Source organism: Calypte anna, chromosome 3 (genome assembly GCF_003957555.1).
Source record: "Calypte anna isolate BGI_N300 chromosome 3, bCalAnn1_v1.p, whole genome shotgun sequence".
NCBI classification, from domain to species: domain Eukaryota; kingdom Metazoa; phylum Chordata; class Aves; order Apodiformes; family Trochilidae; genus Calypte; species Calypte anna.
Window position 1 is genome coordinate 94,814,023 of NC_044246.1, and position 24,792 is coordinate 94,838,814.

A 24,792-nucleotide genomic window follows, 5' to 3' on the forward strand; every position below is an offset into this window, starting at 1 on the left:
ATCTTTTTGGACACACTGATACAGGTTCCTTTTTCCTCAACAACAGTAACTCCATCTGACAGTCATAGAGCACTGTGTGCAGCCTGTTCACACTTAAAATAACCTCTAAGAGATGAGCCTCCAAGATGATGAAGGGAGTGGAACATCTCCGCTTACGAGGAAAGGCTGAGGGAGCTGGGTCTCTTCAGCTTGGAGAAGAGGAGAATGAGGTGTGAGCTTATTAATGTTTATAAATGTAATGGGAGAGAGTCAGGAGGATGCTCTGGTACCTGACTCTTCTCAGTTATGCCCAATGATAGGACAAGAGGCAATAAATATAAACTTGAGCACAGGAGGTTCCACATAAACATGAGGAAAAATTTTTTCACTGAGGGGGTGACAGAGCACTGGCACAGGCTGCCCAGGGAGGTTGTGGAGTCTCCTTTTCTGGAGACATTCAAGGCCTACCTGGACACGTTCCTGTGTGACCTGCTGTAGGTGACCCTGCTCTGCCCTGGCGTTGGACTCCATCCATGATCTTTCAAGGTCCCTTCCAACCCCTGACTTTCTGTGATTTTGTGACTGTGATTTTGTGACCTAGATTTAGCTATTTGTTTCCTCCTCAGTGCATCCTGAACAAGGAGACAAACTAGAAATCAACTTTTGCAGCAACTTACAGCATCTTTTTACTAAAAGAAAATTTATAGACTAGAACACAATGGCTCTGTCTTATGGACAATACTTGAAATAATTTGGATATCAGATGATTTTTCAGCTCCTCATTTCTGTTGTTACACCTTTGTCCAGCCAAAAGAGCACCAAGTTTAATATCTGCAAAAATTGACAAATGCATTATCATAGCATCTAATGGGCAGAGTTTTACAGCAGTTATTTAGCATTTATTTTCATTATTGTTTTAATTATCTTACTAGGTGCTGTTATAGCTCCAAAAAGTATAGCTGTGAAATTAAAGCAAACTCATGAAAAACGCTGATCCTACATCAAGTATTTCTTACTAACTGAACTCTCTAAAATCCTATTTTACAATAGCCTTTTAAACACAGCTGCTGACAGAAATGCCATCACCTCTCTGGACACTGGCTTGAGCTGGGCAACAGTGGTGTTTCCTTGAGACTTTGCAGTCCATCAGCCTCAGGGTCCTTCTCATCACCTCCTTTCATTAGCCATGGAGGGGAAGGGAAGCCTCGCTTGAAGACAACCCACACAACCAAAGTTCATAATTCAAAGCTTCAGTCAGTCTGCATGGAAGTCAGGAAGGAATTTCTTCCAACATGAAGAGTCTTCTTAAGCAGACCATGACCCACTCACACACTCACTTCATTATCAAGTATGTTTTCCTCAGAATGCTAGGCATAGTTTCAGTTCCTCTCTGTGACAAAACCGAGCAACAGCTAATATATGTTCAGTAATTCAGGCACTTTATTTAACTTATCATAATGCAAACAAGTTTTTACCCATGCTAATGTACAAGACAAATATTATTAAAAAGTATTTTAAAAAGTTTCTCTCTCTACAAACTCCAGAGCAGAATCATTACAGAGACTTCAGGCTTGGTTAGTGAATATTTACTGGGATCAGTGAAATTAATTTAAAAAATCCACACCCCGAGAATCCCTCAGTTATCTGGCAGCAATTTATACTAGCCAGTTAATGCTAGACACAAGTGATAAAAAGGCAAAAGAAGGAAAGCAAAAATAATTTATACCACTCTTTATATATTGCATCACTGTTTGAAATTAAAATTTCAGCACCTAGCTTACACAAATATTCATTGCAAGAATATAAAAAAATCAGTACTAATTCCTTTACAATATGTTTGTCTTTAATTAACCTATACTCTATTTTTTGCTTTTCCCAACACTCAAATACACTTGGCCAGAAAAAAAAAAAAAACCACAATTAGGAGTGACATGTGGCACAGTATCTGCATTTTGCAGTGGGAATGCTCTTGTTGCTCTTTGTTACACAGCTTGTCTGGACTGTCACACAAAATAATTGATCCTTACCTTAAACAATGCATTTTCCTTTATTTACTGAGAAAAATGTGATCTTTAGAAATAAATAAATTGTTCTGTTACAGATGGGATGTCAGACAACAGCGAGCTACTGCCAGCTTCAGAAACAAGGCACCATTCATAACTACAATTCATATTCTGTTCTCATTCTTCTGAAACCTTGGGTCCTGTTTTACTGTCATTTGTAACTGTCTGTGTGCTGAAAATAGATATCTAACAAACAATGCCATTTAGCCCATACCAACTGCCTTTATAGCTGCAACTTAATTTAAGCAATGTTCTTATTTTAATTCCCCAACCATAATACAAAACATCTTTTTATTTAACTTTAGTCCAAAATACAATCTCATGTCCTCTCAGTGTTTTTCATTTCCACAAAATAATCTAAGAATACAAGTGCTTATTATAAAAGCCCAAATTTAACTGCTCCTTTTCTCAGTTACAAAACTAGCTTTTTAAAAAAGTTTAAATCTAAATAAACTAGGAAAACATTCACTAAACTACTGAAAAACACAAGTAAATAATCTGAAAGACATATACATATCACACAGAATAAAAAGCAGTTCCCTTAGCAAAGAAATACAATTGTCTCAAAAGTGAAGCACAGCAGTTGTCCAGCAGTTCCCTACTAGGCTTAATCAAGCATTTATCTGAAGTTTTTGTGTTAGATTATGTAAAGTCATCCCAATTTTTATGAGAATATGGTTGTTCCTGCTTCACATTCACCCTCAGACTCAAGCCAAACTTCCATCTGAGGGACAGAGGAATTATTACTTATTTTAGTGTTCCAGCCCTGGCAGGCAAATGAAAAAAAATAACCACAGAGAAACTCAATTACAGTACTCAATCACATAAAGGATATCCATATTTAATTCCTTGCCTTTTGTCTCCCCACATGAGGATCAAAGAAATATCTCACTCACAATCCTAGAGAGACGATGATTTATAGAAAGAGACATATAAAATGCTTTTATGTTCAATGTCTAGGAGATATGCTCAACCTGTTTTAAGTTTAAAAAACACAAATTTCATCCCATTGAAGAGCAACTTAGATCCCAAACTTCAGCAGAACAAGGCTTCTCACCTAGTTTTACCCAAGGTACTGGGGACGGTGGTGTAGATGAGTGAACATTCAGCTCTTCACTGACACCTGTTCTTTAAGGGCTCTTCATGCTTCCCAATAGAAGTTACAAGTGATTATCTCTCAGGTAATAAGAGTATTTGGCAGCAACAAAAAGACTATGCTTTCAAATTCATTCTCACAATGTCCTTGTATGAACAGTGAAATGTCAGTATTTAATTTTTAAATTTTATTATAACTAATATGTTAGTTTCCTATAAATACCAAAAAAAAAATTACCATCTGTTCACGATTTAAGAACTGCATGTGATGCTGTTATACTCCAGATCTCATCACTATATATTAACCTATCCTGACAAACTCAATTATTTTAAAATAGAGCTTACTGTAGGTAGGTATTACAACTGTTGTATAAGGCAACTCAGTGTAGGGCAATTGGGATGAATTGTTGGTAAATATACTCAATGAGAAAAAACACCCTCAGTATTTTCCAATAGTTTCCACAAAGAAATCATGAGAGGTATATTGCCATGTACCAGAAAAAGTGAGAGACATAATCAGAGATGCCTGTGCAAAACCAGAATCCTATTCAACATGGAAAGCACAGCCTCACCCAGCTTTCCTTGGGCAAGAAGCTGTTTGCTAAGTATTCATCCTACTAGTAAACAAAGGTGGTTTTCCTTTTGAAACAGGCTGCAATAAACACTTAAAGAAAAGGACTTCCACTTCACAAGTTTCTCAAGTAACGAAAAACAGCCAGAGGCTACACCTTCTAATAGGTAATAACACAAGCACAGGCTACCACTTGTAAACACCATTAATCAGTAATCATTAAACATCAAATCTCCACTCCTAGGCTGGTGAGGGTGAATATGGCACCTCCACAGGAAAACCCGGGAGGTGCTTCTGATTCTCAGAATTATCAGCTTTTTAATTCCTCCACAGTCTGCAGTTCACACCATATCCTTTTCTTGTCTAAATGGGTTTAGTTAAGGACGCTTTACTACAGCAACCAATTAAAACCATAATTATAACTTACAGCCATGGCAAAATTTGCCATTTTCATTTGGCTTTTCAAAAAAGGATTATAATTTTGTTGATAAAAAGAAGAATAATCCTGTATTTGATTTCACAAAAGAGCCACAGAATTTCTTTATGAAATCTTAAATAGCAGCACTTTGCACATAATCTCATATGCAAAGAACACTAAACAAGCTAGTACTATCATCTCAAGTGTCAATTTTGGAAGCAGTTTTTTGGACTATGTTCTTAGCCAAAGAAGCCCTTACATCCACACCCCTCTAACTGCTCCCTGTCTGCTAACACACACACTCATTCAAAATATGCAGAGAAAAATACTAGAGAATTTTTATCATGGCTAGAAGAAAAATCTCTTTTTAAAGCTGTCTGGAGGAGGGAGCATACAGGCATTAATTTTTCTGAAGTTCCTCAGCACTTGAATTTCCTCTGAGGTAAGAGAAATAACCAGCACAGACCTGTCACTGACAAATTAACAATGCATGAATGATATGACCAAACAGCTATGAGCAGATGTGTTGCATAACTATAATAAAGGAAATAAATAAAAATGAGTTATCTTCCAATCTTTTATCACACGTAGTTTTTCCCCATCAAGAAGTGGCAGAAGAAACTCTGCTATTGACCTTCACTGTACCTTAACTAAAACAAGGCAGAGATTCAGATGTTTATTGCTAATGAGAAGAAATTATTTATTTAACATTAATTGCATAGTTTTCAAATACATTCTCACAACATCCCAATGACAAAGATGCAGGCTTGCCAATATTTTTCCACTTTGTGTACATTAGGATTTAACAAAAAAATAGAAAACCTACTTGACAAGAGAAACAAATTGAGATTTATAGTGCAAGGTAGCCATCTGTAAGTGGAAAGGAATCCATGTGGCTTTCAATACTACAGCTACATTTGGTAGGACAACAAACTGAAAAAATTTCCATAATGTAACAAGCATTTAAAAAAAAAAAAAAGTGATTGATTTCATCTCGGGTCCCAGTTTAGGGCTGCTAAAGCTAAAATTATTTTTTAATGATGTATCAAGGGGTCCTACACCCCGCACACAGTGGGAGCCTCATCCTCACTACAAGCCACATCAACTGAGCAATGCCATGTGCCCACAGTTTGAAGGCACTGCCAGGTGCTGCTCATCCCTTCTCAGCAGACAATATGAGTGGCCAGTATGCCAAAAAACCCTCTCAACCATTACAACAAAATCCTGGAAGTTTCCTTCCTTTGTTACGTGTATTGCAGCCGTACTTGGGCCAAAAATTCTCATTTATTTTCCACCTGCAGACTGCTCATGAGAATTATCTAGAAACATAACTATAGAGTACTTTAGCATAATCATTAAAATGTATCTTCACTAACATTCCTTTTATTCCTGTGCTTTTTTTAAAGAGAGTTAACAATGATAAAGTACCCAAAAAAACTCCAACAAATAAACAAACAAAATAAACAAAACCCAACCAAACAAAACAAAATAAAACCCACAAACCCTAAGTCCCAATAGTTTCACAAAATCACAGAATGTTTTAGGTTGGAAGAGTCCTCCAAGATCATCCAGTCCAACCTTTGGCCAACACCATAAGCTAATTACTTTGTCTGAACTACTGTTTCAGACACAGCTTTGTAAAATGACAATAAAAGCTTCCATTGACTCAAGATTGGGAGAAGCAAAATCTCAATTTATGTTGAATAAACCTAATCCCAGCCTATTAAGGAGTGACATGTTTGAAAGAAAATAAGGAAGCAATACCTACAGCTCTATGTGACACAAAGAGCTTTGTAGAGAAAAAAACCTGAATTCTGGAACCATACTGAACTACTTCAACTCTGATTTTTTTGTCAGAGTATCCCACATACTGACATGCTGCACCAAGCGTGTAGCTGCAATCAGCTGTCTTTGAAAACCTGCAGTCCCTGCTCGAATGGAAATACTGATTCATAAGGGATGACTCTTACCCCAAAACACTAATTTGCTTTGGAGATGGATTATCCAACAGAGACAGTTTCACAGTAACTGTCACTAAACAAAACAGAGCTAAAAGCTGGGGCCTGGCCACATGGACTAAGACAAGGACAGAAAAAAAATTTTGCCAACAGTAACCTCTATAATATCTCATAGGATAAATACAACTGCCAACAATGCTAGCCAGAAATCTAACCCATTAAAAGCTGACACCTTTCTGCTTCTTTTACATTCCAAATTTCCTAGGTAGTACCTCGTAACAGACCTCTACCTCTGGCAGTGTCTAAGTTAAAGAGAAAGCAGTTTTTATCTTGGATGGCTATTCTCAAATTCCTAATGAGTTATGGCTGAACAAAACTAAGATAAATCATTTTTCTTACTTAAATGCTTTCATACAAGTAAAAGCTGTTTGAACCCTAAGTAAGATGTCTTATAAGCAGAGAAATGCAGAAGGCAATGACACAGTGTCTTTGTACATCCTGTCTTTATGCTCTCTAGAACATGGATATACAAGTGACCATACAGCTACCAACATAGAGCAGGCAAGGTGCACCGAATGCTAACTTTAAAGAACCAGTGCCATAGTCCAGTTGTATACTGGATAATACTGGAAATACTGGAAATACTCTTTCATAAACTTCTGTACTCTGACCACACAGAGGTTCACCTTGTGCATGCTTCCCCTCTACTAGCCATGGGAATGCATTCAAGCTAGAAAACTGCAGCATAAGAAGAATGTCAAGAAGGTCCTTCAGCTACAGATGAAGGAGAACAACTCACCCACTTTTTTCTTCTCAATTCAGATGCCCAAACTATCCAGGTATTTGATATCCTATGCCACAGGCTTCAGTTGCTTTTTCTCTACCATGTGCATGAACACTTCCAAAGCACATAATACTGTGACAATACAGTCCACACGATATTGCCTTAGAAAACAGGTATTTGCAGATTTGGACTGAAGGACCAATTGCTCCCAGATTTCTCCCCATCATGCTCCTGAAACATGAGCAAGCAAGGTCCAAGAACAAGACAAGGTAGATGACAGGAGCTCATGTTTCAGCAAAATGCCACTGAGGCCAAATCCTGAGATGATATAGGGAAAAGGGACTGTTGGGGAGGGTAAAAAACTTCTGGAAATATAATCAAGCTTTAACAACAAAATCGGATGTGAACCTTGAACTATCTAAATTACCTTCTGGTGGTGGGGGAGGGAATTCCTCTGCGTCCATCCTAGTGTATCCACTGTGCCTTTAGCAGATTGAAAAAACCCTGCAAAAATAAAGCGAACATGTTTTGTAGAACATAATTTCCAAATACTGAGACACTCCTTTTCAATTTGGCCAAACTCATACCTATTAGCTAACACCATTATGGAAGAGAGGAAATCTGTCTGGCTTCTTGCTTCAAAATACATTTGATCCAAATTTTTATGTACACAGCCCTCAGTATTGGAGGCAGTTCTTGTAATGATCTCAATAATCCAGCTGAAGAAAGATGAAGTTTTAAAACTATTTGGTACTCTGCAGCTCCCATTGTGACAATCACAAACAGATTACTAAAACATGCTATTTAAATGCCTTTTTGGAGTACATATTCTGTTACAAAATCTTCACGAAGGAGAGGGGGAAAAAACCCTAGGAAGCTCATGAGTTTGGATGATGCTTTTCTCCATTTGGCAGTCTCACAAATTTTAACTGTACACTTTATGGACAGTTGTGGTTTTTTGTTTTTTTTTCCCCAATCCTAAAACCTCCCTTTGAGTCCATTTATTTTCATTTCTAAGGAGAGTCAAGTAATAATGAGCAGTCTCTCGAACACTTTCTTTTTCCTCTCCTCTTCTCAAACACTGTAGGTCTTACGCTTTAAGGAAAAGAATAAAACTACAAAGCATTCACGTACTTGGATCCCAAATACACAGAGAGAGAACAAAGCTCAGAACCCACAAGAGGAATTTTCTTTCCTCCCCCACAACCGTAGTTAATTGAGATATTCCAGTATCATCTGGAAGGTCAAACTGGACATGCTGTGCTCAGCAACACACACTCTGCCCCAAACACATTTTCACTGTAACTCAAGAGACAGCATATCAAAAAGAGATTCCAGAACAAGGATGAAGAGGAAAAATAAGTTTCCAAAAGCCACAAAAAACAGTGAAAAAAAAATGCTAAATTTTCTGTCCTATTCTGGAGTAGACCATAGATGTTAATCTCAAGAAGCTCCTGTTTCTGCTTTCAAATGCAGACTAAACACCTCATGCCCTTGGAAAGTCTCCATAGCAGAAGTATGAAATTAATAAGCTGAACAAGACAGTGAAAATCAAGGTATAGTGGAGAAATAATAAACTAAATTAATCAGGATACAGAGATCAAATCAGCTGCCACTTACAGAAGACATAGCAGTGAATGGAAAGGAGCACCTCAAAAAAGGATCCAACCAGAGGAGGTACCAGACAATTTACCTCCCTGATATCAGGTATGATGTGCCAGGAAGGGTAACAACTCTGGTAATGCAAGATCCTCAGTGTGAAGAGACAATTCATAACCTGCATTTCCCAAGCATACAGAATTCCCTTTTAAATCTTCTTAAGCTTTGGTAATTCCTCACCAAGTTATAGACAAAAACCAAGCAGCTTCAGCTCAAAAGGGATTCCTACACATATACATCTGCCTACAACACACAAAATATTCCCTTATGTGCTTTCACTAAAGGGGTCCCTTTTAAAGCCTCTCTCTACAACTTACATCTGCAGAGCTCAAAGGCGTGGGTCTGTCTGCATCTTCCCACACCATAACTGTTGGCCAAAACAAGGGAAAACTATAGTTTGAATAAAAGGTTATTTTCCTTTATTCCATCACTGGAACACAGATTTTCAAGTGTGAAACATGCAATAATGGGCGAACCTCAGAGAATTAGTCTGAGCACTGCTTCACCTTTAAGATGCCAAAAAAGCCTTCCAAAATTTTTTCATTTCAATGTATGATGCAAATTTTTAAACACGTGTGGAAGTTAACTGCAGCAATGATTTTAAAAATCAGTCTCTTCCTCACAAGCAAACACTAACTATTCACACACAGAAAGCTGAGCTATGAAAATTTTCAAGTTTTTTTTTTCTGTTTTGATCTAGCTCACTGCAATATGCTATGAATTAAACAAGAATTGTGTCAAGAAAGGACACAGACCCAGTGTTAGATTCTGAACCACTGACCTGCCTGCTCTGACCTGAACAGTGCAGTTATTCTCAAGAAAACAGCTACACTTTCTCACTTAAGAATGCCTCAGGGGTTGACTTGTACATTGTGTTAATTCATCTTGAAGTTTTTCTCTGCTTTTTAGATGCTGAGGAAAACACTGCAGCAGCAAAAAGAGCTTGTGTATTGTACATTCTGGTAATACCCTCCATGAAAATAAAACAGTTGTTGTTTTATGCAGCTTATGGCATGCTCATAGAAGAATCTCTAGCATCACCGTATTTCAAAGATAAGTTTTTCACTTTTATATTGAAAGGCAGGGAAACTAGAGATGCTTTAATCAAGAATAAAACAGATTATTTAATTCAACTAGTAGCCCATGGCACAGTTTGCACTTGTAGTTCAAGTGGCTTCCCCACTGATTCTGCTGTTAACAGTTACACACCACACAGCTACACAGAGGCATTCAAACAATAACTGTGGAAATCACAGCTCAAATCAAGATGAAAAGGACTCTGAATGATCTCTTACACACCCAGGACAAGAAACTTCAAATCCAATCAGGTTGCTCAGGGTTTTTCCACCCAAGTGCAGCAACCCCCTGAAGGTGGAGGTTTCCCCATCTTCTGGGGCAGCCTGCTCCTGGGCTTAACCACTCCCACCAGGAAGAGATTTTCCTTTATGCCCAACTGGAATTCTCTTGAAGCAGCTTGTGGCCACTGCCTCTCATTCTCCTGCTGGGCACTTCTGAAAAAAAAGCCTGCCTCTGACTTCTTTCCAACCTTGCCTTAGGGAATAGAGGGCTGCATTTCAACCCTCCTCAGTTCTTTCATCTCAAAACACCATAAACCCCATTCCCTCAGCCTCTCCTGACCTATTCCCACTCCCAACCATGGCAGTGGCCTTAACTGGACTTGTTCCAGTTTGCCAGTCCCTCACTTGTGCTGGGCCCCACACTGAACGCTCTATTCCAAATGCAACATCCATCGAGCACTTAGTATATGTTATTTAGTTTAATGTAAAGTTACTTCAGGAGCAGAAAAACTTGTGTGCTTTTAGATACAGACAACTGTGTGCTTTTCAGATTCAGAATACAAGAATTTCATTCCAAAGGTATTTAAAAATCCCAGTTGAAACAAAATAACCTATTAAACACGAAATACATGAGCTATTATATGTCTGTACATTGCATTATAAAATTATTAATCTGAATAATTGAACAACTGCCCTGACAAATTAGGTATGACACAAAGGTTATCAAAATACGGAACTTTTTCTCTATGAAATTCAATTTCTCAGACACAGTATAACCTCTGCTTAAGAACTCAAACTCTCCCTTCCAGCATTTATAGAAACACAGAGACAGAACACAGCTCTTGAAGTTACTTATCCCACAGGTTAAGATCTCCCACTGGCTTCTAGCTGCCCAACACTGTGCTCTTCACCTTCAGGTGAGGGTAAAGAGGTAGCAGTGGGCAGTGAGGACCACAGCAGTGGTCTACAAATTGATGCTCTTCCCTCTCTTCCCCCACATTTTCCTTGTGTGCTCAATGTACATCAAACGCTGAGAGAGAGGCCAAGGAGCACCCGAAGTTCTATTACAGGCAGGTGACCTGTTCTGTCCAAAAGACTGGCCCTCACTTCCCCTTTCTTCTTCCCAATGTTTTTGCTTGGTCCTTTTCTGTCCAACTGTCCAAGGCATAGGCAGCTCTTATTCATATTTACTGACTGGAAGAGGAAAGACAGCTCTCCAACTCTGCAAGTTCCTACTTTATTTGTCTGCTTATATCAGGTTAGTCACTGAACTACCCGGACAACAGGTTAGTCACTGAACCAACCTACCTGGATAACAGGTTAGTCATTGAACCAATCTACCTGGGCAAACTCCCATAAAGAAAATAGGCTAACTGCTTTTAAAAGAACAAACAGATTTGTAGCTGGGTGTCATGCTTTCATTCCAGCAGTTTAGCTGGTAATTCAGTAAGTTTGTCTTTAAAAACCAGCAATAACCATGTTAACTGCATGCACTTTTAAAGAAAAAAAAAAAAACAAACTCAACCAAAAAACCAGAACCCTTAATACACTGTAATAGATTCAGGACTCATCAAGTCTGTAATTATTTCTAAATTTTAAATCAATATTTTAGAAAAAGCAATTCAAATACCAATTGAAATCAGAGGTCCTGTGTGATGCTTCTCACACAGAAAAGTCCCATGCAGTGGAAGCAGCCAGACCTGGAACAGCACTTGCACCAGAAACCAGAGTCAGCCAAGCATGAAGTGATAGCCAAGGACACCTCCCAGCACGAACTCCCAGAGAGCTGGAAGAAATGTCCCATGAGGAGGGGCTGAGGACTCTGGTTTTGTGTAGTTTGTAGGAGAGGCGGGTGCAGGGCAACCTTGTTGCTCTCTGTAACTTCCTGAGGAGAGGAAATGGAGGGGGAGGTACTGAACTCTTGTCCCTCATATCCAGCGGTAAAACACATGGGAATGGTTCAAAGCTGCACCAACACAGGCTTAGACTGGATGTTAGGAAGCATTTCTTTACTGAAAGGGTGGTCTGGAACAGGCTCCCTATAGAGTGTGTCCTTGTCCCATGCCTGCCAATCTGCGAGAGGTGTTCAGATCTTGTCCCTAATAACCTGATTTAACTTTTGGTCAATGACAAATTGATCAGCCAGTTGGACTAGATGATCATTGTAGGTCTCTTCCAACTGAAATATTCTAGTCTGTTCTATTCTATTCTATTCTTTCAAATTTTCCACCAAGAGTTCACCTTCAACCATGAAAGCTGTTAGGGAAGGAGATTAGAGTCTGTAGTACCCCACAGCAGACCTTAAAGCCTCAGAGCACTAACACCTCAATAATAAAGGTCAGCGGGCTCTAATTTGCAAGACTGAAATTCTGACTCCAGAACTGCAGTTTTAGCACAGAAAACAAAAGCACCTTTATATTTGTTCAAAGACTATAGAATAAAGTAGTTGTTCCTCTTATGACTCAATTTCACCCCTTATTACCTCTGGTATCTCCTTCTGTCACCAGTAGAAGGTCCCTTAGCTACAGCTGCACATCAAATGTCATTTGATAATTTCCTCTAACTGTGGGATGAAACCAGACCACCTGTCCTCAGCTATCCAGATACAAATACTGATTAACATTTGCATTTCCACTTCATCAAAATTATTTTCTGAAAGTCATTACACGATAGACAGAAGGCAACAGAAACAGGACCAATGCAAACTCCACTGCAACCACGAGGCTGTGCAGCATTTATGAGCTACCCACTGAGCTCCCAAGAGGCACAGGAGGCCAAGTTTTCCAACTCCAGCACACTAAGAACTGTGAAGATGACATATCTTTGGTTTAAGGAGTGTGCACTGTAACTGCAGCAACATCAGAATTCTTCATTCTAAATGGTGCAGAAAGAATGAGCCACTGAGCATTTTTTAATAGAAAACCGAAAAGATGAAATGAGATTGCTTCCCAAGGAACAGTGCCTCACAGAGAAAGTTCAGCACAGGCATGCTGCAAAGCAACTTCTCTGAGTAAGTCTAAAACTTAAATGTCAACAAAACCCAAACAACCGGAAAAAAAAAACCCAAAAAACAAAACCTCAACTAAAAAAGAAAAACAAAAATCTGAGATGACAAAGCCAGTTAATGTCTAAAAGCCTCTGATGTCCACATCATCTACTCAATATTGCTGTGTAATGCTCAATCAAGTCTTCTTCCACCTATAACTTCAGTACTCCTGGTAGGAAGTAAATCTTGATGAAATTTGATAGACTCTCTTTTGAGAGTGCAGAGAAGCAAGAACACAAAAGAAAGGTTAATTTTTTTTAAGTACCTCAAGATGGCTCTGCTACACAGACAGAGTAAAAACTGATAGCATAATTTGTTCTCCATACAAGGCTATTCCTAGGAAACACAGAATGTAGAATTTCTTTTTTAAAAACAATGGTTTTATATACTACAGTGGATGTGAATGAAGCAGCCATTTATATTATGACAGCTTCCAATCACATGCTGTAAGCCACAGAAAGGCTGTATCAAGATGTGATCATTATTTCTTCCAGTGTATATTTGGTTCTATTAGTTGCTAACAGCTTTATGCTATACTAATATTATTCTTAAATTTACAAAATAAAATTACTTAAATCATAAACAAGGGAATAATAAATATGAGCCTAGTTCCTGGCTCAGCTACATCAGGGGAAATTCTAACACCGGCTGCAATGCAAAAAATGTTCAGATCTGCAGTGATGAAGTTTTCAGACTACATGAAGAATCCACTTCCCCAAAAGGTGTATCACTTCTTTTTCTGCCATCCTCTCTCACTCCAAGCAGCATTCTGCTAAAAGCTACAGAAAAACACAGCAGAAGGCTCTGAAGAAGCACTGATCTACAGGGACACCCTAAGAACATGGCTGGAGATTGGTATTGATTCTTCTTTTTACATGGTATTATTTACAACATTTCTTTACTTAGAGCAGATCCCTGCCCAGTACATCATCCACAGGAGGGAAAAAGAGGAAGAAAGCAAAGACTCCACTTGCAGACTTGTCTGAGGGCTCCTACACAAGCAGAAAGCACTACTTTTCTTTTTTTGTTTTTTTTTGTTTGTTTTTTTTTTTTCCTCCATATTTACATTTATTCCCTTTAAGGACAGCTTATTCTTATTATTGAAAGCCAAAATACAGAATCACTAAATTATAGAGTCAGCAGGTACCTTGGGAGGTCATGTAGTCTTAACTGCTTCTCAAAGCCAGGTCAGCTATCAGGAGAGATTAGGATGCTGTATCTACTGGGATCCTGCAAACCTCCAAAGACAGAGATGCACAACCTTGCCAGGAAACACCTCCTGCTCAGTTGTCCTCTCAGAGGAAAATGTTGCCCTTGTATCTGGTTAGAACCACCCTTATTTCAGTTTATGACCACTGCCTGTTGTCATGCCACCTTCTTGATAATCTGATGGCAGGTGTGGGCAGGCTGCCATTGGGCCACCCAGAAGCATCTCTTCTACAGGCTAAACAATCCCTCAGCTTCTCTCCCAGGACAGCTCCTTGACATGATGTGGTCTCATGCTGAACTTGCTTCAGTTTATCCACATCATTCTTGTACTGGGACTGCCTGGGGTGTGGACATAAAGCTGGATGCAATAATCCAGGTGTGGTTTAACAAGTGCTGAGTGAAGGGGAACCCTTCCCTTCGAAGGACCTCCTCTTTCCATGTGTACAACCTTGCCCTCATGCTTGCTTAATTCCACAAAGTTCCTTCCAGTTAGCTCCTCCAACCTGCTCAGGTTCTTCTGAATGACAGCTGGGGTCTTAAGTGTATCCACTACTTGCCCCTTCCCCTCGCTTGTCACCATTTGCAAACTCAGTAAATGAGGGCTGGTTACTTTCCAAGTAACGCACATCGAAAAGGACACATCCTATGACAGACAGCTGGAGCACTCCTCTGCTTACCAGTAAGCTCAGTAGCACCATACTTCATTTACAGATGGAAAAGCTAAAACCAACAAATATTTAAGGAATGAGAGGAAGAAGGGATAAAAAGCTATTTAAACAAGAGGAGAGAAAAGGTTCCCAAACATGCATATGGGGCACTTGACTTTTAGTGAATAACCTTTGCTCCTGCCTTTTGTGCTGCCAACTCTTCAAACAGCCAAAGGAAGAAGAGGGGCATCATCACCCTGGGTTTTGGAGGCCATTCTCTTGGGGTCAAGCATACCATATCAATCACAAGCATCTGAAGAATTAAAAGCAAAGGCTGGCATCAAATACTTCTGGTCAGTACTAATTGATTATTTATTTATTTGTGTGTGCCAAACAAACTATAGGACTGCATTACTGTATGGTTCAAGACCATAGTATTCCACATTGCATGCACAGACAAAATAAAATAAAATACATAAACACTAAGACCATTTTCCTAAATTAATTTCTATCAACTAACTGCATCTGGAAATGTAGCCCTATTTCCAAAATTCCCTCTTTTAAACTTAATCTAAATTCCAATATCAGAGATCAAGCATTACCTTAATTGGAAACATCCTCAGGAGGAATTTTATTTTTAAGCTAGAGAAATGCTGCATAACACTTCAATTCTGATGCAAAACTATGTATGGTTTAGTTGCATACATATTAATATAATACACATGTAGTTAGAATTATGATGCAGAAACATTATAAATGTTGCGGGGGGGAGGGGGTTTGGGTTAGTAATTCTTATCAGCTTGACATTTAATACAGTATTTTTGTCAGAGGGAAAATTCCCCCTCATGAAAACTATTTTTATTCCCAAGCAAATCAAGTTTTTTACTTCCAAGCCACCAACCCCCAAAACAAAACAAACAAAAAAAAATGGGGTGGGGGTGTTTCTTATGGATACAGTCAATAAAGCTTTTTTGCCCCAGTTTACTTAATGAGCATATTCACTCCAAAAGTCCTGGACAAACTTACATTAAACCCGCAAGTCCTGGTTCTGCAAAGCTTAGGATGCTTTTCAAGATACTGATGACAGTATCATCATCAGTATCATGATGATACAATTCATCAATTGATGATGAAAATTTCCATCAGCAGCTTTTTCCAATGATACAAGTGAAATTACACACTGAACTGAAGATTAAGTTCCTATCACTTTCTGCAAACCCAGTCCTGACAGAGACACTTCTCCTAAACATTTTCTGAGTTTGGGTACTACCATCCTTGGAAAAGTAACCATACTGTTTCTCATAAAGGACAGCCCATTATAAACAATGAATCAAATCTAATCATTACAAAAGTGTTCAACTGAACAAATATATTTCATCTGATGAATAGACTTATTAGGAATAAAAATACAAACCCTTGTTCCTGTGTTTCATTTGGAGTGAAATACGGAAGTAAATTTCTAATCATAAATTACAGTGACAATGCACACTCTAGAAAAATAAGAGAAACTTCACTGATGTGTTTTTTATAACATCAAAATTATATTCAAATAAATCAGAAATCTGGTAATGCTACTGTCATGCCCCACCAGGTGGGTTTGGCACTGTCACATCTCACAGAATGAGCACAGCTCCCCAGATGCGGGGGCCGAACAAAATATCACGTCCCATGGAGTGGGCACAGGTAGGGTTCCCCAGAGTGCAGGTCAGTCCAGGGAGATTCAGACTGGACACCCTTGCTTTCTAAACTCCCTCAGAGAGGAGCCTGGGTGCAGCTGGGCCCAATCCTTCTCCTCCACTAATCAATCTCTTAACAACCCATTCAGTAAGAATGTTTGTCTGGGAATTCTCTGCATGGTACTCGGGAGTACCCAGAAGGTTTGTATAAAAACACAACTTTAGTTAAAAGTGAGTAAGATTATAAAGCATGTGAGATTACAACTAGCAGAATAATAAATGATGGTACTTTCAAAGCAACGGATTACAATTTAGGAAAACTTAAGGAAGTGGTCAAAAGAACAGGTTGCAACTAGCAAAACTTAACAAAGCAATGGAGAGTAAAACTTCACCAAGTTAGAAACTATGTTACCCTCATGTGCTGAGATAAGGTTAGAAAGAGAGACAGAGAGGGAGAGAGAGATAAAGAAGAGATAGGAAAGATATTACAACCCTTGGATTCAGCAATGATCTTGGTAGGAAGTTTGCACCCTTGGATGGCGGGCGCATATCCAGCATTTTGAGCGTGCCTCTTTTATGCAACCTGACCCCACCTTTTCGTGGGGAGCTTTCACATATCTTGCAAAGCCAGGTGTTCACTTGGGCCCCTCCAGATGGGATGAATGGGCAATAACCCTTATTTCTGTGCATCCACCCTCCCCAGTGGCTTTTACCCGGGACACAGACAAGATGTCACTCTGCCCCTGTCCCTTATGGAATAAGGACAGTGTCCTGCCTGTCAGGATGGCAATCACACAGAGCTCCCCTTGCAAGGACAGTGTTCAGCTTATCGGGATAACCCCTGAAGAAGGGGCTGCTCCTGTGAGAATAGGGCCCTGTTTATCAGGGTGGTTACACACATGGGGGTCTCTCCTTGAGAGACCAGAGTCCAGGTGGCTATCAAATGAGGCCTCTACCTGAGCACAGTGTCCACTTTGTCTGGGCGGCTGTTTTGAGACAAATATTCTTTTGGGGATCTTATAGCTAATATTATAGCATAAATTAGAATAAGAGAGAAAAACAGTAATAGCACCTGCACAGAAAAGTCCTCATCTTCAAAATACACAGAAGGCCATTTCCCATGGAAGCGTTAAGTTCTACATTTAGTCCTAACACCAGCAGTCTTCACTCCTTCCTTGAGTTGGAAATGACCAAGTAGACCTCTTCTTTCTCCAGCTTCTACAGTTCAAAGTGAAATTTTTAAGACTAAAATTTGTCAGTTCATGGTTAGAATATTATACATGGTTTTCAATGTTGTTTCAAAAAGAACATCAAGAATGTAACACTAAAAGCTTTAAAATTGTGAAAAAGTCAAGAGCCATAAGCTCATGATTCACTGTGGTCCTGGCAGAAGATCTAGATATTGCTGTTTACTTTCAAATAACTTGCAATTCTATTTTACAAATGAGGAAATAATGTTTACCCCCTTTCTTTAAATTTCTGCGATGTGTACTCTGTACCCCTACAGAAAAAAAATATTAATATGATTTCTGCAAACTTTTTGAAAGCATTTCAAGAAAAGAGATCACCGAAACAAAGTTGAGATTTAATGTTTGACCTTGAGCTTGGATCCTAATAGTTTGCATTCATGGTTCAGTCCCAAGTAACAAGTATTGTACAGTACAGTAAGTCACTGAAACAGATTTTTTCCCAAGATAATGCCCCTATTCAGCACTACAAGCAGAAAAATTTATTTTGCTCTGGTTAACTGTTTCACCCACCCGTTTGACATTAAGCTTCAGGCTTCCTGACTGAGCAGCAAACATGTAGAACATGAATCAATGTTGTGCAGTTATGCATCGCTTCCCACAGTCTTGCTGATTCAGGCAACTCAGAATAAAATATGAATCAAGTTTTGGATCTAAGAACACAAGTTCAAAAACATATTTTTCAACTGTTGTTTAGCATTACTTGTCATTATTTCCTTAAAGACAAGTTGTACTGCTACATGTCCCTGGTTTCAAAATTATCCCAAGTGTTTTGGTGTAACTAAAACTCAGATTCTTTACTGTAAGAAAATACCTGAGTGACTCAAATCTCAAAAGATGCTAATAATGTGGCAGTTTCCTCCCACAGATATGTGACAGACCTGGAGCCATTCTGCTCCCTGCAAACCACCACCATGACATTAATGAGAAAGATGTAAAAAGAGAGCGAGCACTAAAACACAGATGTATAGATCCATAATAAGAATCTTTGCTTATTTGCTCACATATCTACCTTCCTCATCATAAAGAGCACCTGCTCCTCATAATAATCTGTAGTCTCCCTAGGTAATTCTCAGGCTTTAGTTTACAAATCCCTGATAAATTCCAAGTATCTAGGCTTAAGGTTTTTTCACTCTTCAAACTAATTCAGAAATTCATTTACCAGTATTAATTTTCCACTAACAGATGTAGCAACAAGAAAGAATTTGTATGAAAAGGAAGAAGTGGGGGGAAAAATATCTGTAATGTATGCTCATTTTAACAAAAGACAGCCCTGTATGAAAAATATTTCACTCACATTTTGTAGAATACATACAAAATGAAAGATTAATTCATACCACTATCAATGCAGCCACATTTATTGCCCTGCTGTAATATACAGAATGTTCAAAAAGTAAGATGCTCTCTAAAACTGAATTCACAGCATTTAATTTAACACTCTAAGTCCAAAGGAAGTTTCTCTAAAGGACAACTGCTGCCATAGATACTCCACAAGAGGCATCCAAGGATAGTACAGAAATGCACTGGCACCTAAAAAGCCATTGGTAAGATGAACTTACAAAAAGACAATTTCAAAAATGCCTTTAAATTTAGATGCCACAAGACAAATCTCTACGAGATCCCTTCTAAACTAACACATTAAATTGAAAGACAAAAAGAGAAAACAAGTGAAAGTCACTTTACAGAAGCAGAGAAACTTAATATCCCATGTATGTAGACATGAAGAAAATAAGCACAACACACTGCCCATTTCTCCATCATATATAAAACTGAGAGCAGTGCAGTATTATAGATGCATGAATAAACTGACCAGAGTGCTGCACAATGTATAAATTTTAATCTGAAAGTCTGAATCAAAACTTCTGCTCCTCCTCCACCTCTTGGATTGCCTAATTTGTTTCCTGACTTCTTCAGAAATAGATTGAAGTTTATAAATTTTTGACAACAGATTCTAAAAATAATTATACTTTATGTAGAAGCAGTTAATAGACTTCCTGTTATACAAATGAGTAATGGACTATTCCCTGTTGCATTAAATTCCGTCAACAATTATGAACTTTGACAATAGCCCTTCAGGTTCCAGACAAGCTTGTTGTCTTCCTTCAACTGTTTAGAAAATATGCAAGGACTCCTAAAGAGCTCAATCAAATAAACAACTCCTCTAGTATTGAGATTTCTTCATACCAAATTTATTAATGCTGAGACTAAATACCCTCAATTGTAAAAGAAATGGAAAGCAAAATGTAATTCCATACCCTTCAGGAGTAAGTAGCAGTGTCTTGGCAAAAAAAAAAAAAATAAAAAATCAGTAGAAGATTCTATACCTATAAAGTTACAACCAAGAAAACAAACAAATGAACAAAAAGCTCTGTTAAGAGTAACAACTTAATTCGACTGAAGGACACAAAACCACTCCTAAAGCATTTCTTAAGCACTGGGATGTCTAACATTAAAAACTCAGCATACTCCAATTCAAATTCTGGACATTTTAAAGACATGCTACACGGACACTAGCTTTAAGATAATCAAAAGCTTTTAGATTCAACACATAACTAATATAAGCTTAATACTAAGTAGGCTTAGTATTTCAACCTTGTGTAAGTCAGTACAGTTCCACTGAGGTTAATGGGGTTAAAGAAAAAACATACAAGATGATGAGGTACCTAGACCCTTGATTTCAATCACAGTGAAAATGAGAATCTAAACACTATTTATTTAATAATGTGGGTTTTTTTAAGTTAATCTCACTAAATGTTAAACCTTGTTACACAGGATTCAACTCTGGGAAAGGATTGTCATGGTCTACTGATGAGTGAAACCATATCCAATCAGCTCAGATAGTTCCTGATCAGAAGAGGGCTCCCGTGTGTGGAGAGAACCACCTCTTCAGTACTTTGGTGTGCCCACCACTGAGCTGTCACCGTGAGCATCACAACACTTGTAGGCTTGGTCTCAATGCCTCAGAAGTGCAATCCCCATCGTCCAGTAATATGGCTGCTCCCCCGCATCCTCTGGTGTACAAACTCCCATAGCCCAAATCCATAGGATGAGGTCCTAGCTCTCAGCAGGAGCTGACAGGCAGTATGTTCCTCAAGCACTTAGCTGCTTTCACAGTCCTTCTTCCCAACACATCCACATCCACATTCACCTGTGGGTATGAACCATGAAAGCCCAAGCACTGAACACCCATTGCCTGGCCAAATCACAAGACATTTGTCGCCATTCAAATAGTAGGTCATGTCTCACATACAATGCCACAGGTAAGTGAAGAAATCCTTTTACTAGGTAAGTCTTGAAATCTCACTCTAAAGCCTTCAGAAATATCAGATTTCAAGGTAGTGCCTAAAGAACTACTGTTCATAACCCGATAAGCACACGTGACTAGTTCCTGGGCTACTGAGCCTGAGGGTGGAAACAAAAAACAAAACAAAAAACAAACCCACAATGATTAAACAAAGCAAATCAGACAGATTATCAAGATCAAACAGATCACCCAAGTGAAAAGAATCAAGGGCCCATTGAAGAAAACAGCTGAACAGCCAGAACCCCTGCCTGAATAATTGGCTTGAAGTTTTAAGCATCCAACATGTCCCATACACAATCAATAAACCTATTTTTACTGTGCACCAACAGCATAAAGGCTTTGGGAAAATGTTTATTTTCTTTGCAATATTAACAGTCACAAACTTAACATACCTTGGTATATCCTCACAGTATTTATTCAGCAGGAGACAATTTGTAAACAGTCAATCTTCTTATTTCCCGAATCATGAAAAAATATACCAAAGCCCTATACCTTTTTATGGTAATAGGTAAATTGCACAACTGAAAAGAAACAAAGTTTCACATTGCAATTAAACAACTTCAAACCCACTAGCAGAAGATAAAAGTGATGACCTTAGTAACTTCGGGGAGGACGGAAGAGGAAAGCACTGAACAAATGCTTAATTTGAAGAGAATTTAGGATGGCTAAAATCTTTTTGGCCAAAATACAAGTACCACTTAAAGGTCTTTAATATGGTCCTTTGCTGTGGGCAAATTATTAATATCTGTATTTTCAAGCACCTGGTATTGCCTACTGACAAAGCTCTCACTCGCCCAGGTAAAGGACTGACCAATCTTTTAAAACTGTTCTTGCCTTCCCTTGTAAGAACAGGGCATCTTTCAAAAGTAAGTACACGGCCTGGGATCATATTTAACTCTGCCAATAGTATTAATTACAAAGAAAATTTTAAATCCTCCTTCGGAAAGCAAACAAACAAAACAAAAGCAACCCCCACAGAAATGGGCAGTTCTCATCATGTGGAAGTATTTTTCCCGTTTCATGAAAACCAATTCAATTGCAGATGCCAACTGCATCAGCTGGTGTTGAACACAGTTTTAAAGAAGGGGGGAGGAAAAAAACTCAAGCTCCTTCTGGCTACGTGGATTTTCAGCAGCCTTGTCCATCCCTAGGAGAGGCAGAGGGAAGCCGGAGCGGGGCAGCTCCAAACGCGGCACAGCACGAAGGGGCTCGCAGCTCAGCCAACACCCCAGCGAAAACCTTAGGGCAGGAACTTTACCAAGGATCAGGAGCTGGAAGTCCAGAAAAGGACTAAATGCCTTTATTAACCATCCCTTGCACCCTCGCTTCGGTAACTGGCCAAGCCACGTTACACTGGAAAAGCCTATTTAATTATATATATACATATATTTATTTTCTTTTAATCAGGTTCTCCTGTCCAGCCCCGAGGCGGGCAGAGGTTCCCAGCTGCCACCCGCGGGCTCCCCGCAGCGAGGCACCCCCAGCGCCCCGGCGGTGGGAAGCGGGGGGACGCCAGCCCCCGGTCGGGGAGGGGTGTCTGTCTCCACACGGAACACCGAGCCCTACCTCGGAAGACGAAACTTTCCGTGACTAACAACAGAGCGAGTCCCCGGCGCTCCCCGCCGGCTGCAGCCACCCACAGCCCCGCAACTCGCCGAGGGAATACCCACCTCCTCCTTCTCTTCCACCACCGCCGCTTCCACGAACTCCGATGCGGGTTTCCGACCCCGCCCCACCGGGCCCGGCCGCTCCTCAGCGGGGCTCCGCGGCTGCCCCGCTCCCCGGACACGTCACTCACACCTTCCCCCTCCCACACACGCACGCACACCGACCCGGGGCTGCCGCCGCTGCCAAGCGCTCACTCACCGCCGAGCGGAGCTCCCGAGCCCTGGCGGGCAGCCGCCCGCCCGCCCGCCCCCGCTGCCGTTACCGCCTCCCCTGGGCCGCAGCCGGCCCGCCCCGCCCCGCCCGCTGCCGGGCCCCCGGGGCACCGCCCGCCGCCATTGGGGCAGCGCGGGGCCCCGCTGCCTCCCGGTTGGCGCAGCCGCCCGCCGGTCGGGGCGGGGCGAGCGGCGGCAGCGGGCGGTCCCTGCATCCCTCCCAGGACCCCCGCAGCATTCCTGCCACCGCACGTGACGCCGGCGGCGGGGCGGGAGGCCGGGGCGATCCCCACACCGCGGACCCCGGGGCGAGAGGCAGCGGTGCGCGGTGCCGACGCGGGAGTCCGCGGTGTGACGGGCAAAGAGAGGAGGCGCCCGGCTGCTGAGGACCGCCGCCAGCCGGTCCCCGGGCGGGGGAGCTGGAGACAGGCGGGACAGGCTGAGCTTGTCTCCCCTCCTTCTCAGAAACAGCCCAAACACGCACGCTAGGCCACGGTAGCGAAGACGGAATTTGATCCCATCGACCACTTGGAACTATTTTGAAAACTTAAGTTTTTTGTTTCAAGAATCTGGCAGCTCACACACCTAACGTGCAGATCCTTCCCGAGTTACTTGGCCTGACACCGAGCATCACTGCAGACCAAGGCAACTCCGTGGCATACAAGAACCCAATTCTTATCTTGAAAGGAACGCGAGCCACTGGTACTTTCATAGAAGTGCGATTCAGAACTGAACATATCCCTTCCATAAAATTAAAAAAAAAACCTCAACCCGACCAAATCTTTACAAGATGCAATTATTTTGAAAACGTGTGTTTCATAACATATCCATGTACAGATCTGTCATTTTTTGATGAAAATAAATGCTCTAAGTCCTTAAATACATAAGCCCTTGATATTAATGGCAATTATTTAATATTGCCTTTGGACCAGTTTTAAGCATGATAAAGTCAGGCTAAATGCCATTAAAAATCATCCAGAAGTGATCCTTGCCTGTTAAAGTGTTTTCATGATACAGCCAGTACCATGAAATACACCCAGATGGAGTAAGCTCTTTATCAATACACGCAAGTGTTAGCTAAAAATTGTGGCATTTCAAAATACATTTGATTAATCCACCCTTTTTTCTACAGGTTTAATTTGTTTATAGTTTACACATGCACAGCTATTCTATGTCTTCATGTGGATTCATATAACCTGAACTGCAGCTTAAGTATTTTCAATATTACTTCAAAAAATGTTTCCATCTTCAAAAAACTAATAGCCTTTTAATGCAGTTTGTCACACTGTACACTTAAAATGGTTCTCACATAGCTCTACAAATGAAAGAAACTTAGATGAGAAAATTAGGCCATGTGTACAGATTAAGACAAGGAACACCATTAGGACATTCAGTTTGGCTTCCAGCTGAAAGACCCGATTATCCTATTGTTTGTATGATTTTTTTAATGTGTTGCATTTCACTCATTTCAGGAGCTTGAAATGGCAGGGAATCAGTTTTTGGCAGACTGCTTATCATTAGATGCCACATTAAAGAACAGACACATAACCACACTAAGTGCAACTATCTCAGCTCTGCATTTAAGATATAATTTACTAGCAATATCCTTGTTTTGGCAGCTATCTCATAATACAAGTGCATTAATTTCTCCCTTTCATAATTTTCTTTCACTGTTAGAGTGAATTTTTTCCTGTAGTTTCTTTCCCAATTCTTTAGATCTTTGACAACTTCTTGATTTCAGTGACAACACATAAAATATTCTTCTCTAATTCCAATAAAAGGCTGCTGTGCAAAACTTCTTGTACAACTACAATAGCAATTCAACTTACAAAAAAGCAGTACTATCTTTCAAAATAACTTGCACTCTTTCTACTACTTTCTGAGGCAACATCCTATTAGCAATCATAATTAGCATCCTAATCATTGTAATCACTAATTCATTACTTATCCACCCTTAA

The 24,792-nt window shown here is 40.0% G+C and overlaps 1 protein-coding gene across 1 annotated transcript in view; it reads right to left on the reverse strand.

Annotated features, from left to right (window-relative positions):
* The window catches only part of ARHGEF10 (Rho guanine nucleotide exchange factor 10), a 107,495-nt gene extending 84,740 nt beyond the window's left edge, over nt 1-22,755 (reverse strand). Inside the window, exons 1-2 of the mRNA XM_030448639.1 lie at nt 22,625-22,755; nt 7,296-7,372 (exon numbers count right to left, since the gene is read on the reverse strand). Coding sequence (XP_030304499.1) covers nt 7,296-7,332 — 37 coding nt within the window. The 5' untranslated portion in view covers nt 7,333-7,372; nt 22,625-22,755. The remainder of the gene's footprint in view (nt 1-7,295; nt 7,373-22,624) is intronic.
* Nucleotides 22,756-24,792: the final 2,037 nt, after the last annotated feature.